General features: G+C 55.4%; 1 protein-coding gene across 3 annotated transcripts in view; it reads right to left on the bottom strand.

Moving 5' to 3' along the window:
• Positions 1 to 3244: 3244 nt before the first annotated feature.
• CMIP (c-Maf inducing protein) overlaps positions 3245 to 14603 on the bottom strand; it is a 222913-nt gene continuing 211554 nt past the window's right edge. For all 3 annotated transcript variants that reach the window (XM_032486844.1, XM_014558598.2, XM_032486845.1), the window contains 7 exons: positions 13512 to 13628; positions 11769 to 11909; positions 10910 to 10957; positions 9675 to 9821; positions 8734 to 8839; positions 7585 to 7655; positions 3245 to 5218 (listed from right to left, as the gene is read on the bottom strand). In XM_032486844.1, coding sequence (XP_032342735.1) covers positions 5165 to 5218; positions 7585 to 7655; positions 8734 to 8839; positions 9675 to 9821; positions 10910 to 10957; positions 11769 to 11909; positions 13512 to 13628 — 684 coding nt within the window. In that variant the 3' untranslated portion in view covers positions 3245 to 5164. The remainder of the gene's footprint in view (positions 5219 to 7584; positions 7656 to 8733; positions 8840 to 9674; positions 9822 to 10909; positions 10958 to 11768; positions 11910 to 13511; positions 13629 to 14603) is intronic.

The raw sequence follows: 14603 nt of genomic DNA, 5'->3' as shown, positions 1-14603 counted from the left end.
GAAAAGGAGTCTTCTTTGCAGATGTGATGAGGTTAAGGATCTGGCCATGAGATCATCCTGGATCAGCCAGGTGGGCCCTAAATCCAATGTCAAACGTCCTTACAAGAGAAAGGCAGAGGGAGATATGCGACAGAGAGGAGGCGGGCACGTGAAACAGACAGAGACGGGAGCGATGCAGCTGAGCCCCCAGAAGCCAGAACAGAGAAGGAAAGTTTGCTCCCCTAGAGTCTTCAGAGATGGCAAGACCCTGCCGACATCTTGACTTTGGACTTCTGGTCTCCAGAAACATGAGAACACCCTTGTGTTTTACACCCCCGGCATTGCGGTACTTCGTGTGGCAGCCCAAGAAGGCCGATGCACTCACTCTATGTCCTAGGGCTGCTGTAAGAGAGCACCACCAGCTGGGGAGGCTTCATACAACATAAGTTTATTCCTTCCCGGCTCTGGGGGCCAGAAATCTGAAATCGGGGTGTTGGCAGGGTTGGTTCTTTCCGAGGGCTGTGAGGGAGCACCTGTTCCAGGCCTCTCTCCCGGCTTCTGGGGGCTTCCCAGCCATCCCTGGTGTGTAAGATACATCATTCCAATCTCTGCCTTCATCTTCACATGGTCTTCTCCCTGTGCGCCTGTCTCTTCAGATCGATTTCCTGCTGTGCAAGTCTGCTTCTGTGTCCCAATTTCCCCCTTTTTAAAAGGAACTAACCACATTGGATTAGGGCCCATTGTTACTTGAATACTTTGTAAAGACCCTATTTCCAAATAAGGTCACACTCTCAGGTGCTGGGGTTTAGGACTTCAACATCTCTTTTTTAAGGGACACAATTCAGCCCCAATAATGACACCTCCCCTCATCATGCTCTCCAGCTGCATTTCCCAGCATAGGTCCTGCCCTGGTCTGTTGCCACATCTTTGCATACTCCCCTTTCCTCTTTGATGACTTGACTAATGTCTTCATTCTTCAGTCTCAACAATATCACCTCCTCCAGGGAGCCCCCCCTGACACCCAACACCTGGGTTAGCTGCCACTCTCTGTGCCTGCCATAGCTTCCTGTTGTAGTATTTGTCACACAATAATATCAGGGCTGTCCGACTCCTTGCCTGCCTGCACCAGGGCCCTCGGCCCCAGAGGGCAGGGGCCCTATCTCTTGCTTCTCTTGCGTGTTTTCTAGTACCTGTTAGCACCTGCCAGAAGCAGGTGTCCAATAAAGAATAGTCGAATGCTTGAATGCTGAATAAATGAATGAGACTAGGCCCTTTTCCAAGGGCCCCCTCTCCCTTGGGCCCCTCTGCTGCTATCCTTTATAGAAACTTCTAGCGAAGTCTAGCTAGCTTTAGAGTAGTCTGTCAGACACAAATGACAATCAAGTTCCCACATGGTACAACTCCAGGGAGCACCATTTACACTGTAGTCTAAGTTCCCTGTGAGTAGGGTGATCTGGAGAAGAGCAGCGAGCTGGCCTGCGGACCACAGAGCTCAGATCCCTCTAAGCCTGACAGCCACTCTCTTGGGAATGTTTCTCTCTACCCCCAGTTCAGGATTTGCCCTGAAGTTTCCCGATTAACTTCCCCCGTCAGCTCAAGGAGGCCTACAGCTCCATTGGGTCTTCATCAGGCCCCTCACCGTCAGCTGCTGGGGTTGCCTGTGTGCTCTGGAGGGCCAGGCAGGGTCCTTGCCTGAAATGGAAGGCCCACCTTGCTGGGTTCTGCAGGGAACGTGAGGAGGGGGGGGCGGGGCTGCAGGTTAGGGACTCAACAAGGGAGTCTGAGGACCCGGGGAACTCACGCCAGGGCGCTGGTACCACGTTCAGGTCAGCAGGGGAGGAGAAGACATGGCATCACTCAGTTTCTCCAGGAGAAGGGCACCGCTGGAGCCGTGGACCTTCTGGGGCATGGTGGGTGGGGAGTGAAGGGACATACTGGGCCAAGGCTGCAGGTGGGGGCGGGGGTGGGGCTTGTGCTGCTCTGAGAGCTGGAATCGATCCCATCTGAGCTCATGAGCTCACGGAGGGAGGCCGCGGCTACTGCCAGAGAAGCACGGGGGAGGAGAGGCCCTGACCTCTCTCCTCCCGCCTCCCCGCCTCCTCCAGGTGCCTGCATTCTCCTTGCTCAGGAGCCCAGATGACAGTGTGGAGAAGGGTGAGGACAGGCGCCTGCTAGGTCCCACCTTCCGTTCGTCTGGTAGTGATGAGTGCCTGCCTTGAGCCAGGCCCTCACCTGATGGGAAAGTTCAGAGACGGCAGTTTGCGTGCCTCACACCACTTAAGTCTCAAACTGCAGCTGGCTGTTGTAAAGCCAGGGCTACCTGGCCTGAGGACTGAGGCTCCAGGCGCCTCCTCGCCAACCCTGCAAGTCCGGGGCCCCCTTATCCTCCCCCTAGGCACCTGTCTTTCCTGTGTGGCCACAGGTGGGCACGTGGAGCCACTGATCGGCTGCCCACGTAAGGGATGGATGGGGAGCAGGTGTGCAGAGGCAGGGAGGTCAAAGGGGTAGGAAGATGGTGTGGGGGGACCTGTACCAGTTGTCCTTGGGAGAAAGATGAGGGGTCTGGCTGAGGGTTGGGAGGTGGAGGCACAGATGATGGAGACTCAGGAACATTCTGGGGCGGCCTGGGCAGGCCAGCGATAGATTGGATGTGGGGCAGAGTGAGTGATGAGGCCACAGGACAGTGGTGGAGAGAAGAATTACATTTCTTATCTGGGGGAAGAGGCAGCTGGCTGGATGGTCTAGGTGCTTGACCTCAGAGAGCCCTCCACAAACCAGAAGCTTCCACATCATCCAGAGGTCCTCAGAAATGCAGTCTCATGCCCTACCCAGACCCTGGGAATCAGAACCTGCATTTTCTGGAGACCCTCAGGTTGGTCTGAGAAGCTATGGACTAGAGCTCCCCTGAGACCCTGCCTCACAGCAGCCTAGGTCGGTGGCTGGGTTCTCCCCTGGGGTGGGGGTGGGGGTGACTCTGTTCCCTGGGGACACCAGGGACATTTTCAGTTGTTACAACTGCGGGGGGGGGGCAGTGCTCCTGGGATCTAGTGGGTTGGGGCCAGGGTGTACCACCCTTCGATGCACAGGGTGGCCCCACAGCAAAGGATGACCTGGCCCCAAGTGTCCACAGCACCAGGGGTGAGATACCCCAGATGCCTCGATGTGGGTGTCCAGGCTCTGCCATGAGTCCTTGACTTTTAACCTAAGTCTTGCCCCTTCCTGCCCCCTGCAAAGCCCCCTCAAAGCCACACAGAAAGGCCAGATGTCAATGAGTCACTTACAGTTTATTTTTGCCTGAAAGTATTTCACATCTCTGAACACAGCTACGTGACAGTAGTATTACCCATCAGGAAAAGCAACAGTGCGAAGGGAAAAGGTGGCATGTCTCGGCTCTTCTTCTTTTTTTTCTTTTTAATTTTAAGTTTTTTCTTTTTTTTTTCTTTTTTTTTTTTTTTTGCTTCTGCTTCTTCCTGCACCAGAGTGCTGTAAAGTATGGGACTGGAAGGGAGCAAATAAAACCAAACAACAGAAAACAACAACAACAACAACAACAAAACAAAACACAAAACGGAACACACTCACACGCACACACGAAATCAAACCTGGCACGGAAAATGAGTTAAGACTGAAACCCAATTTCTCTTTTTTTTTCCTTTTTTAAAAAAATGAGGGCATAGTCGGGGGGTAATAAAGTCTACCTAGCAAAGTATAAAACGACAAAAGCATGGTTTCCATTGAATAAGATTAAATATATATAAAACAATTACATTGACTGGGGGTTAGGTCTGGAGGTGCCGGAGGCGGGTGTTTGTGCTAAACCAACAGAAGAAGGGGCTTGGGGGAGAGGGGACCCCAAGTAAACCATGAGGGCTGTTCTGTACAGTGAGGGCTTGTTTATAAAAGAAATGGAGGCGGGTGTGTCTCCAGGGCAGGTGAGGGGACAGAAGGGTAGAAAGGGCGTCTGCGCTGCAGTGGTCACATTCGAGGGGTGGGGTGGGCGGTCAGGCTAGTGGAGGAGACGTCTCTCTTCTCCCAAGAGACCATGCAAAGAGGCGGGCATGCATGAGGGGACCACGGGAGGCACAGGACGGCAGGGAGGCCACAGGTCGCAGAGTCTCAGTCGGGACGGGAACAGTAGAGGCCACGGGGATGGGAGTGCTCCGGGGGAGGGGGCGGGGGCAGCTCTCCCATGGGATGGACGGGAGGACAGGTTAGCACCCCCCCCTCCAAATGTGTACAAGGGGGCCAAGAGAAAGCTGGGGCCTTGGAAGGAGCAAGACCACAAAGTGGAGGCCCCACTTTTCCTCCCCCAGCCTGACCCCCAACCCGTGAGGAAACTGGAGACTTCTGGAATCCAAGTGCACGGTGGCGGGCAGAGGGACGGAGAGACAGACAAGAGAGCATTAGCATACAGAATCCATTACGAAAAAGCAATTAATTTTCCAAGGAGGTTCTTTTTTTTTTTTTTTTTTTGTCTGTTTTGTTTCCTTTAAAAAAATAACAAGAATACTACCACTACCCCGACAGCTGACTGGTTTGTACAGTACTACACGCCAGGGTGGCCGGTGGGCGGGCGGGCGGGAGGGTCAAAGACGTCATAAATAAGAGGCAGGTCTCAGACCTGCAATTTGTCAACATTTCTTAAATAGGCGCATTATTTAAATCTTATGTACAACAAGGATCACTTTGCATAGCAATGGCGAGGACACAGGACGGTGTGATGACGGTGTCTGGGTCTGGTCCCGATGCGATGGTGGGACCCCGATGCATCCTTCCTCGGCCTCCAGACCCATCGGGGTCAGTCGAGTGATGGTGGCATCGGAGTTGACTTTTCCCACACGGCATTGAACACAAAGGCAAAGAAAATCCACAAAGGGTCCCCCCTCCCCAAGCCCCCCACCCCCACCCTCTCCCGGACCTGCTGACGCTCCTCTGGTTGCTACAAAGTCCGTTTTAGATCAGGTCAGGGTTTCCGATTATGAAGCTAAAAGAATTAGGTGGGGGCTGGGCGTGCTTACGGACCCCTCCCCACCCCCTCCCCCCCCTCCGCCCTCTGCCCCCAGAAAGACGCCCCCATCTATCTCACAGCCAGGATGCGGGGTGGGACCCCGGCCCCGCTGCTCTACGGCTATCAGTCAAGAGTTATGTGTTGTAGATGCAAACTCCTTCCTGCCGAGCGGGAGCTTCACCAGGCTTCTGTGTAGCGGACGTCCACCTCCTTCAGGTTGGGAAGCTTGGCCTACGGAAGCGAGAAGGATCCAGTCCCTTCCAGAACCTGTCGGTGCCCAGCTCTACCCATGCTGGTGGCTGTGGCTGGCCTTCCCGCAGTGTCCCCACTTCGCCACGATTGGGGGCTCCTGAGCTCGGAGCTGGAGGACCTCAGGGAGAACCCAGCAGGTGGGATGTGGCCGGCCCCCGAGACAGCAGGCGACAGCTGCTGGGAAGTCCACGTCCCTGACTTAGAGGGGCTTTAGGTCACTGGCCCCGGGGGCAGGAAGCCCCAGGTGTGAGGCCCAGCCCTGCAACTTGCTGGCCGAGTGCCCTTGGGCAGAGCCCCAGCCAGTGGGAGATGGTTTCCTCATCTGTGGACGGAATCCGAGTCCAACCCTGGCCTCAGAGCACGGTACGAGGGACTAAACACAAATGCAGCGCAAAGCCAGAGCACCCTGTCCAAGACAATGCCACGTGCTCTGCAAACGGGACTGTTCTTAATTTGACCACTGTCTGTGGCCTCACAGTTGTCAGGGGTCAGGCAGGGAGAGTAAAGGGGGTCCATAAGCTACAGCTAGGGGTCACTGAGAGCCTTCCCACTGTTGCTGGACTCCAGGATCCCATCTGCTCCTCTGAGACCTGCTTCCTGCTCCCCATCCCTGCCACCCGATGCACTTCCTCTCATCCTTCTTTTATAAACAGTTGGCTTTTTCTTAACAAGCCTTCACTGTACTAGAGAGGCTGCTAACTGGCCTCCTGCCTTTACTTCCTGCCTCCCCAGCTTTCCTGTGCACTGGCCAGTGTGATCTTTTAACACATGCACCACACACACACACATACACAATTCCTCACTGTTCCTCTCCAGTGCTCAACAACCCTCAATGGCTCCCCACTGCCCAGCAAGAGGTTATAAACTAGGCTGGCAGTCACCAGTGCAGTATTATTTAAAAAACATTCAGGCCAGCCTTTCAAAATTAGGAGACTGCAACCGAAGAATCTAGATTTCCAGGTTCTCTTGAAAACTGGGAAGAACTGCCCAGCCTCACCTGCCTTGCACAGAGCAGAGGCCGCCTCCCCCATGGCAGGCAGCCTCCAGTCTGCCCTGAGTCCTTGAAACAGAGGCTGGGCATCACTGGCCAGGATCATCAAGTCAGCACCACGTGTCTCCCAAATGTGTGAGAGATGCACGCCGACTGAATGGGACCTTTCTTCCCAGGCGGCTCATTACAACTCTTTCCCACTTGGACTCTGGAGCACTAACACCTCTACTTCTTCAGTGAGGTCCCTGGGGTTGGGGCTAAAATGCCCACCTGATTTGGCAGGTCTGGGAGGTGCCTGTCTGATGACCTCCGAGTGAGGCTGATGGTATTGGGGTCTGAGCCCCCTGGGTAGGCACTCTGGCCGCCTGCTCTGGCCCTTCCCGCAGCCCCTGCCCTCTGCTTTCCATGTGCTCCTCGGGCACCTTAGCAGTCTCCCTCTTTTGCCCTGCCTGGCAGACTCACTTCTTAAGACTCCCTTTCAGGGAAGCTCTTCCACCCCAATGAACAGAGCTGGCCATCCCCTCCCTGCTGGCCCATGAGCCCCGTTCTGCCTCAGTTTGCTATGATATTCTGTCTGCTGGGACTGAGCTTCCTGCCGGGCACAAGTGAGCCAGCCATACCTTGGCGTCTCTGTCCTCAGCACAGGCCTGGCACACAGTAGGTGGTGCATCTGGAGGCTTGGCCACGGAGTGAGCACCCCAGGCTGCCTGCCTGGCTGAGCTGGAGGGGAAGCTAGGAGGGGAGGTCCTGCTGGTGGTGGGCCTTGGCTGAGAGCTGTGGAGGACCCCCTCCATTGGATTCTAGGGATCCCAGGTGCCCGTGCGCTCCTGGCACCATCTGTGTCTCCTAGCCTAGCCCTTCCCTCCCAGGGCCCTGGCTCTGCAGCCACGCCCACTCCTCTGGGCCCAGGAGCCTGTTGAAGACCCAGCCCATCCAACCCTGACAAGATACGCTTTTTTACAAACAAAATATGCCTGCCTTCCACAATTCAGATCCTCTTTCTTTCCTTGATTCTAATTTGTCAGCTATGTGACTGCAAAAATTCTCCATGCTGCTACTCTTACGCACACTCCAAAAACCTATTTTCCATGTAACAGCCAGAACAAGCTTTTAAAAATGCAACTCATCACCCTGCTTAGAGCCTCTGAAAGCTTTCCACTGAACTTGGATGAAATCCAGAGTCCTTCTGTGACCTATGAGGGCTTATTTCATCTGGTCCCAGTCTGTCTCTTGCTTTCTAAAGTCTCATTTGCTACAAAGTCAGTTTGTGCCAACCCTTTCTGCCTCAGGACCTTTGCACTTGCAAAGGAAGGAAGGAAGGAAGATGGGAGGGAGGAGGGAAGGAAGGGATTACCTTCAGGTCTTCGTAGGTGTCAGCCGAGAGCTTGGTGCTATTCATGTTCAAGCTGCAGAGACTCTTCATGGCTGTACAGGGACAGACAGACAGTCACTAGGTCAGTGAGACCCCCACAGGGGCAGCTGTAGGTACAAGATCGTCAAGCTGGGGTTTCTGATTGAGTTTCCAAGGCCTCTGTTTAGGAGACAGGGTGGAGGAGGTGGAGTTTCAGAGGCAAAGCCAGGGGCCACTAAGTACAGAACGTCTATTTCAGGCGGGTGATGATTTGAACTGGGCCTCTGTCCTCTCCCTGCCCTCTGAGCCTCCCTCCCTTCTGGTTCCTCTACCCTGTCCTTGCACTGCCCACTTCCAAATGTCCCCAGAGCTCACCTACCACACTGCAGACAAGCCCTCATCTCTCAAGGAAACCCCAGAAGCTCTCCTACTAGGAGCTGACCCAGCTCCTCGAAAGCAGGTCTCACACTTCGGTTTTGCATCAAGGGGAGCACAGGAAGCCGCTGAAGACGCAGTGTGCTTTCCCACTCCCGAAGGCACCGGGGGGGGGGCTGGAGGCCCAGGAGGACCCTCGCCCCTCCCCAGCCACCCAGAGTGTGCCACCGACCTTGCAGGAGTCATGCCCACTGCCCAGCATGCCTCCCCCTTGGCCACTTCACATCTTTCACCCCCAGATCCAGTCACCTCCCTGGGAAGCCTTTCTTGATTCCTCCCAGCTGAGGCACAGGGCCTCTCATCCAAACCTGAAAATGGGAAGTGCACACTCCCAGGCTCCACATCGCCCAAGATGTGAGTTCAGCAGATTCGGGTTAAGGTACAGGAATCGGCAAGTCTCGGTTCCTCGTGTGTTTTGCGGCTCCTTCTACCAGGGAAGTGCTTCTCAAACTTTAATGTGCGTGAGGGTCACCCACGTAGTTTCTAACTTAGCAGTATGGGGCAGGGCCCTAGAGACTGCATTTTTAACCAGCTCCCGGTGTGACAGCATCAGGAGGGTCTGGGCTGGGCCTTACTCATGTTTCCCCCTTTCCTCTAGAATACGAGCTCCACGAGGGCAGGAAACTCCCCCCGCACACTGCCCGGTGCGTGGTGTTACATCTGCCACGTGAATGACTGAATGAATGAATGAATACACAAACGAATGAATGGACTCACAGCTGAGAGCCAGCAGGCCGGCGTCGGTGACGGGCGTCTCACACAGGTTCAGCACCTGGAGCATGGTGAGGTGTTCCGACAGGAGCCGCAGGCCGGCGTCTCCAAACTGTGGGGCAGAGACCCTCTCAGCCTGGAGACCAACTCTGGTCCCCCGGGCCCCCTGGGGCTTCGACTCCGAGGCTGGGGCTGGGGCAGTGGCGGACGAAGGAGACAGGGACAGATCATGGTCCTGAGGCCCTGGGCCCTTCACACCTCAGGACCTGCTCTCACTTCTCTTCAGAGACTCCAGTGCCCTGACCTGGGTTCAGATCCAGCTTCTGCCGGTGGACGTGGACCAGACACGGGCCCCGCCAGGAGACGGTGCCACCATCTGTCTGGGGGCGCTTTGAACTCAGTGACTCGTGGCTACAGGGCAGCCCCTCCCTGGGTGGGACAGCAGGACAGCTGGGAACACTCTCTGCGGTGAGCTGAGGGTGCTGCAGGGTCTGCACCTCACACAGGGGGTGGGGAACCACGCGTGCTGATCCACGCCAAGTGCTTAACACTCAGTCAATGCTGCACGCAGACAGCGGGCACTGGGTACTGCGGTCATTGTTATAACAAACAGATCCACAAGCCGCACCCCCACCCCCACTGCACATGTCCGCTCCACCTTTCAGCACCTCTACGACTGCCCAGCACATCCCTGCTCTGGGGCCTTGGCAACTCTAACTGTGAAACGGGCCACTGGGCTCACGAAAGCCTAAACTTCCTCTGGCCTGGGACACTCTGGGGGACATGGGCGCTGAGTTGGGGAGGCGGTGGTGTGATCAAGCAACTGGACCCCTGGGTTTTGGGCAGAAAGGCCAGCCATGGAGGAGGGTGCAGGGCAGGAATGGGGCAGGGGTGCCCAGTGGGCAGGGAGGGGGGAGGGGGCAGGGTGTGGGGCAGGCTGCCTGTACCTGAGTGGACCACAGGTTTAGCTGCTTGAGAGAAGGCAGTTTGATGAGGTGCTCAGCGCAGGCACTGGTTACATTGGTGAAGGCCAAACTGAGGTTCTCCAGGTTTCCGAAGGAGCCAGAGCTCAGCAAACGAGCCAAGTCGGCATCCTGCAGGTGGATGGATGGATGGGCAGGCGGGGTCTCAAGAGAGGCCTTGGGCCTTCCTCTCCCTTCCCCCCAAGAAAGCTGCAGCTGGGGGGACATCATGGCCCAGTGGGCTGGGCCAAGGGAGGGGCGTCAGGGAGGGTGGGGCTGCCTCCGTGCATGTCTCCGTGGGTGGCAGCTGCCCAGCCAGGAGAAAGCCTTCAGTGCTGTGACTCACACCTTGAGTCATGACTGGGGTGTTCTGAGGCCATCTCCCTCCCCCAGGCGTGTGTGCGTGTGTCAGTCCAACCATCTCACTTCCCAGATGGCAGCTCGTGCCCTTTTCCCACCTGCAAGCACCGAGGCCCCCCAATTCTAAGACCAACAGGAGATCAGTGAGTATGGGAGCACTAGACTCTGAGCCCACTGAGAGTAATATCCATTTTCCTTTCCATCTTTGTGATAGAATCCTTGAGTTTTAGCTGCCACTTGGTTGCCCTGAATTAAGGCTAATTTTCCAGCCAGGTGGGGCCATGTGCTAAAATCTGGACAATGGGATATAAGCAGATGTGTCCAATGGAACTTCCAGGAGGGTCCTTAAAGGGAAGGGGCATGTTCTTCTTTGCCTCGTCCTCCTTCCTCCTGGCTTAAATGGAGACAAGATGGCTGGAGCTTGAGCAGCCTTTTTGGACCATGAAGTGGAAGCTATGTGCCAAGGTCAGTGGGGCAGCAAGATAGAAGGACATAAGATCCCTGAAGACTTTGTAAAATGGGGAAGGAAAGAGGCATCAACCTCATAGGCTTGTTGTGAGGATAAAATGAACTATGAGTACAGTATCTGATACGTGAATGCTCAATGAATGTTAGCTATTATGACCATTACTATGAATAACTGATAACATAGCAACATTAATATCAACTATAATCTTTATCATAATGTTTGGTTTCCTGCAACCCAGTTCCCTCCTGGAAAAGCTGGCTTGTCAAGTACCACAGGGTCCTTGTTCACCTGCCCCCATCACCTCCAACAGACACTGTCTGCTGCTCCCCACCAGGGAGGACGAACCCACCTTCCCTCCACCCAGCCCAGCCGGAGAATGAAAACAACTCACTGTGGACTTGGAGGGCAGTGTTAGCCTGGTGGGCCCGCCTTTCCTTTGCTGCAACAGAAGTCAGACTGATTACACCCCCACTCTTTTCCCTGAGACTCCACCCTGTGTCTCCACCTCTATTAACACCTCTCATGGCACTATTTGTATTTCTTGGTAGTAGAAGGCAACGCGGTGGTCTTGGTCTCAGGGGCAGACCCCATGGCAATATCCGAAGGCAGGTGGTTTATTAGAGGGTTGATCCCAAGAAACGCCAGCAGGGGGGTGGGGAAGTGAGGCTGTGTAGGCCACTAAAGGAAGAGGGTATTATTACCCCATCTACCCCTGGGGCCCCTGGGAAATAGTGGAGAAGTCACGTCTCAGGGAGATCCCACCTGAAGGTGAGTGTTTATACATCTTCTCCCATTAGTCATTGGTTAAGAGCTGTTCCAGGAGACCAGGGGGCGTGAATTCTTTACCCCTTCCGTCCTGCTGTGCACGTGGATAGGGAAAATCCTTTGGCCAAGAGGTGCGGGTGCTGGCATTTGGAAATTAAGCCTCCATTTGCTGAAATGAAGGGCCTACAGGATGTGGGGGAGGGAGGGTGCACAGAGACAGTGACTGCCATGCATGGCTCTGAGGGTGAGACAGGATGCAGCCCTGGCCAGGCCCCACATGGGCTGTTTGACATTGGCCCATGGACTTGACCTCTCTGATCATCTGGTAACCTGCCTGGTAATCCTGACACCTTTGGGTCTGGAGGAGGGTTCAGTGAGACAGAGGCCCACACAGGTGCCACGGTCTCTGGGCTTTACCCCATGACACCCAGCCGTGCTCAGGCTGGCCGAGCGCGGGAGCCCCGGGAGTCGGGCCGCGGACTCACCAGCTCCTTCAGCTCCCGCTGCCGGTCGCACAGCTGCTCGTACATGCGCTTGCCTACACCCGTGCTCTCCAGGGTCGAGATGATCTGCAGCTGAGTGTCGTTGTTGTCGATGATGTTGTATTCCAGCATCAGGCACAGGATCTGCCCGCAAGAGCCGGGAGGCGTGTTACTGCCAGCCCGAGACTCTGGGACCAAACCCTCGGCCTGTCCCAGCAGCCCCACACGCCCGGAGACGGGGCCAAGCTCAGCATGCCCTGTGCATGCCAAGGTCATATAGCAAAAATCAAGAACCATGCTCTCTCCCTTGCCCTCTGCACTTCCGGTTGTGTGATGGTGGGCAAACTGCCTACCCAGAGTGCCCTCTGTGCCCTGGGAACGTGAGTGGACACGCACTGAGTGCACAGTACATTCTGGTAAACATGTGTGGGCACAATACACACCCGGCCCCTGAGGGCTGGCAGAACCCAAAAGACCAGACACCTCTTTCTATCCCTCGTTCTTCCCCTGGTGCCTGGCACATAGTAGATGTTCAAGACACTGAGCTGGCGCCCTGGGGAACATCTGCCTTCCATCTCTCTGCTCAGTCCTCTCTCCACAAGTTCCCCTGTACTAGGTGGTTGGAACAAGCATGTGGATCAAACGCCGAGCAACTCCCCAGGACCTTTGAGTACCTGGTAGGCTCTTCACACATGTCTACGGCATCCTGAGCCTCTCATCCTCTGGACTCACCGTGTTCCAGCCACCCTGGCCTCCTCCCTGTTCTGCCACCAAGGCCTTGGCATATGCTGTCCTCATGGCCTCCTCCCTTCCTGCCACAGGGCCTTGGCATATGCTGTCCCCACGGCCAGGGATGCTCTGCTCCTGCCTTCTTGCTAACTCCTCCTTGGTCCTCAAATCTCATCCACCATAACTCTCACTTGCACAGAAAGCTCAGGTGGTCAAATTCTTTGATGCTCTTCCCGGTGAGAGATGAAGTCTAATTTCCAACCCCTTGACTACAGGCCAGCCTTGGTGACTCACTTCTAATGGGTGGAAAGTGGCAGAAGTGATGCTGCCTGACTTCTGAGGCTGAGTTAAAGTGATATGGCTTCTGCCTGATCTCTCTCTGGACAGTGGCTCTGGGAGCCCCAGACATCTGGGGACTGTTGGGGAGACAGAGGTGATGTGAGTACCTGGGGCTGGCATGTACTCCCTGGTGGGTGGGAAGGCTATGACCAAGGCTGCTGTGTGGACATGCAGAGTCCCAGCTTGTTTTCTGCCACCTGGGAGCCCCACCTGCTCCAGTCTCCACTGGTGGAGTCCCCTCAGCCCAGTGCCAGACATGTGAGGGAAGCAGCCTTGGGAGGACCCAGCCCATCCCAATGACTGTGACCCCATGAAGGACCCAGAGTGAGAAGTGGTCAGCTGAGCCCAGTCACCCCAAGACTCATGAGTAAAACAGATGAGTATTAGTGTTTGAAGCCCCCAGCTGGGGTGGTCTGTTCTGCAGTAGCAGACAAATGGAACAGAAACATGCCCGATCCTGGACCAACACAGATCACAAGTGAAATTAAAGTGACATTAACAGATCATCTGATGACGGCCTCCTGCTCCCACTAAATTCAGGAGGGCTGGGCTGTGCCTGCCTTGCCCACTGCCTGTCCTCAGCTCCAGCACAAGCCCTGGGCCCCAAGGAGGTGCTCCAACAACAAGGACAAAGGCCGGCGAGTCAGCAGCGCTGCTGGGACCGGGCTGGCTCCTTACCTCCACCATGGTCTGGTTCCCCCTCAGCGCGAGAAGCATGCAGGGTCCCAGCTTGTTTTCTGCCAGGGAGAGCAGGAATTTTTTGGTCTTGTAACAGGAGCCCATGAGGATGTGCACCTGTGAGGAGAGATGGCCCAGGTGAAGGGCAGTGACCGCCACAAGGCTGTGGCCCATGGTGCCTGCTGAAAGGATCATGAAACCAGAAGACATGGATCAGACACAGTCCATACCCTGCCTGGACCCTAGATCTGAAATGATCACCAGACCCTCCCTGGGAGATTCAAAAGGCCTCTCTCTGACACAGGCTCCACCATGGATGAACCTCGGGGGCACTGTGCTGAGTGAGGCAAGCCAGTCACCAAAGGACATATCCTGTAAGATCCCACTCATGGGAGGGACTGTGAGGCAGAGTCATTGAGACAGAAAGGAGAGGCGTGGTGGCCAGGGCTAGGGGAGAGGCTGGGGAGTTTAGTGGGGACAGTTTCAGTCTGGGAAGAAGAAACAGTTCTGGAGACATATGGTGGTGATGATTGTAGAACTGTACACTTACAAATGGTTAAGATGGTAAAAGTTATGTTATGTACATTTTACCCCCTCCCCCGCCACACACACACAAGCTCCCTCTCCTGTTCCCCTTGGGATTCTGTGGACATTTGGCTCTTCTCAGCACTGTCGAACCTGGAGGAAACTTCTGGGCAGCTCTTGCTCAGGGCACACAGGCCCAGCCCTCACATGCAGACGGGGGACTGTATGGAGCCCTACCTCCCCTCCCCAAGCCCTCCGTGAGCCCTGAAGGTATTATGAGAGATCACCTGCTCTAGAAATTCAAGAATGGGTAAATTCTGCTCCATCTCAGGTTTTGTGTGGGGCAGGCATTAAGAAAACTATGTTTCTTTCTGGTGTATCTGGGGATGAAGCCCAAGGGCAGGGGTCCCCAACCAACGGGCTGGAAGGCCAAACACCTAGTTTGCGCTCCCCTGACTTCACGTAAGAACAAATGCCCTTCCATGGTTGGAAATGGCAGCCTAATCAAGGGGACCTCTTCCATGCCATGCGTCTCCATGGAAACGATGCACTGCCATCCCAGGGGCT

This window comes from Camelus ferus, chromosome 9 (assembly GCF_009834535.1).
Source record: "Camelus ferus isolate YT-003-E chromosome 9, BCGSAC_Cfer_1.0, whole genome shotgun sequence".
In the NCBI taxonomy this organism is placed as follows: domain Eukaryota; kingdom Metazoa; phylum Chordata; class Mammalia; order Artiodactyla; family Camelidae; genus Camelus; species Camelus ferus.
The sequence above is the reverse complement of the archived record's forward strand: the minus strand, read 5'-3'. Positions and strand labels throughout refer to the sequence as shown.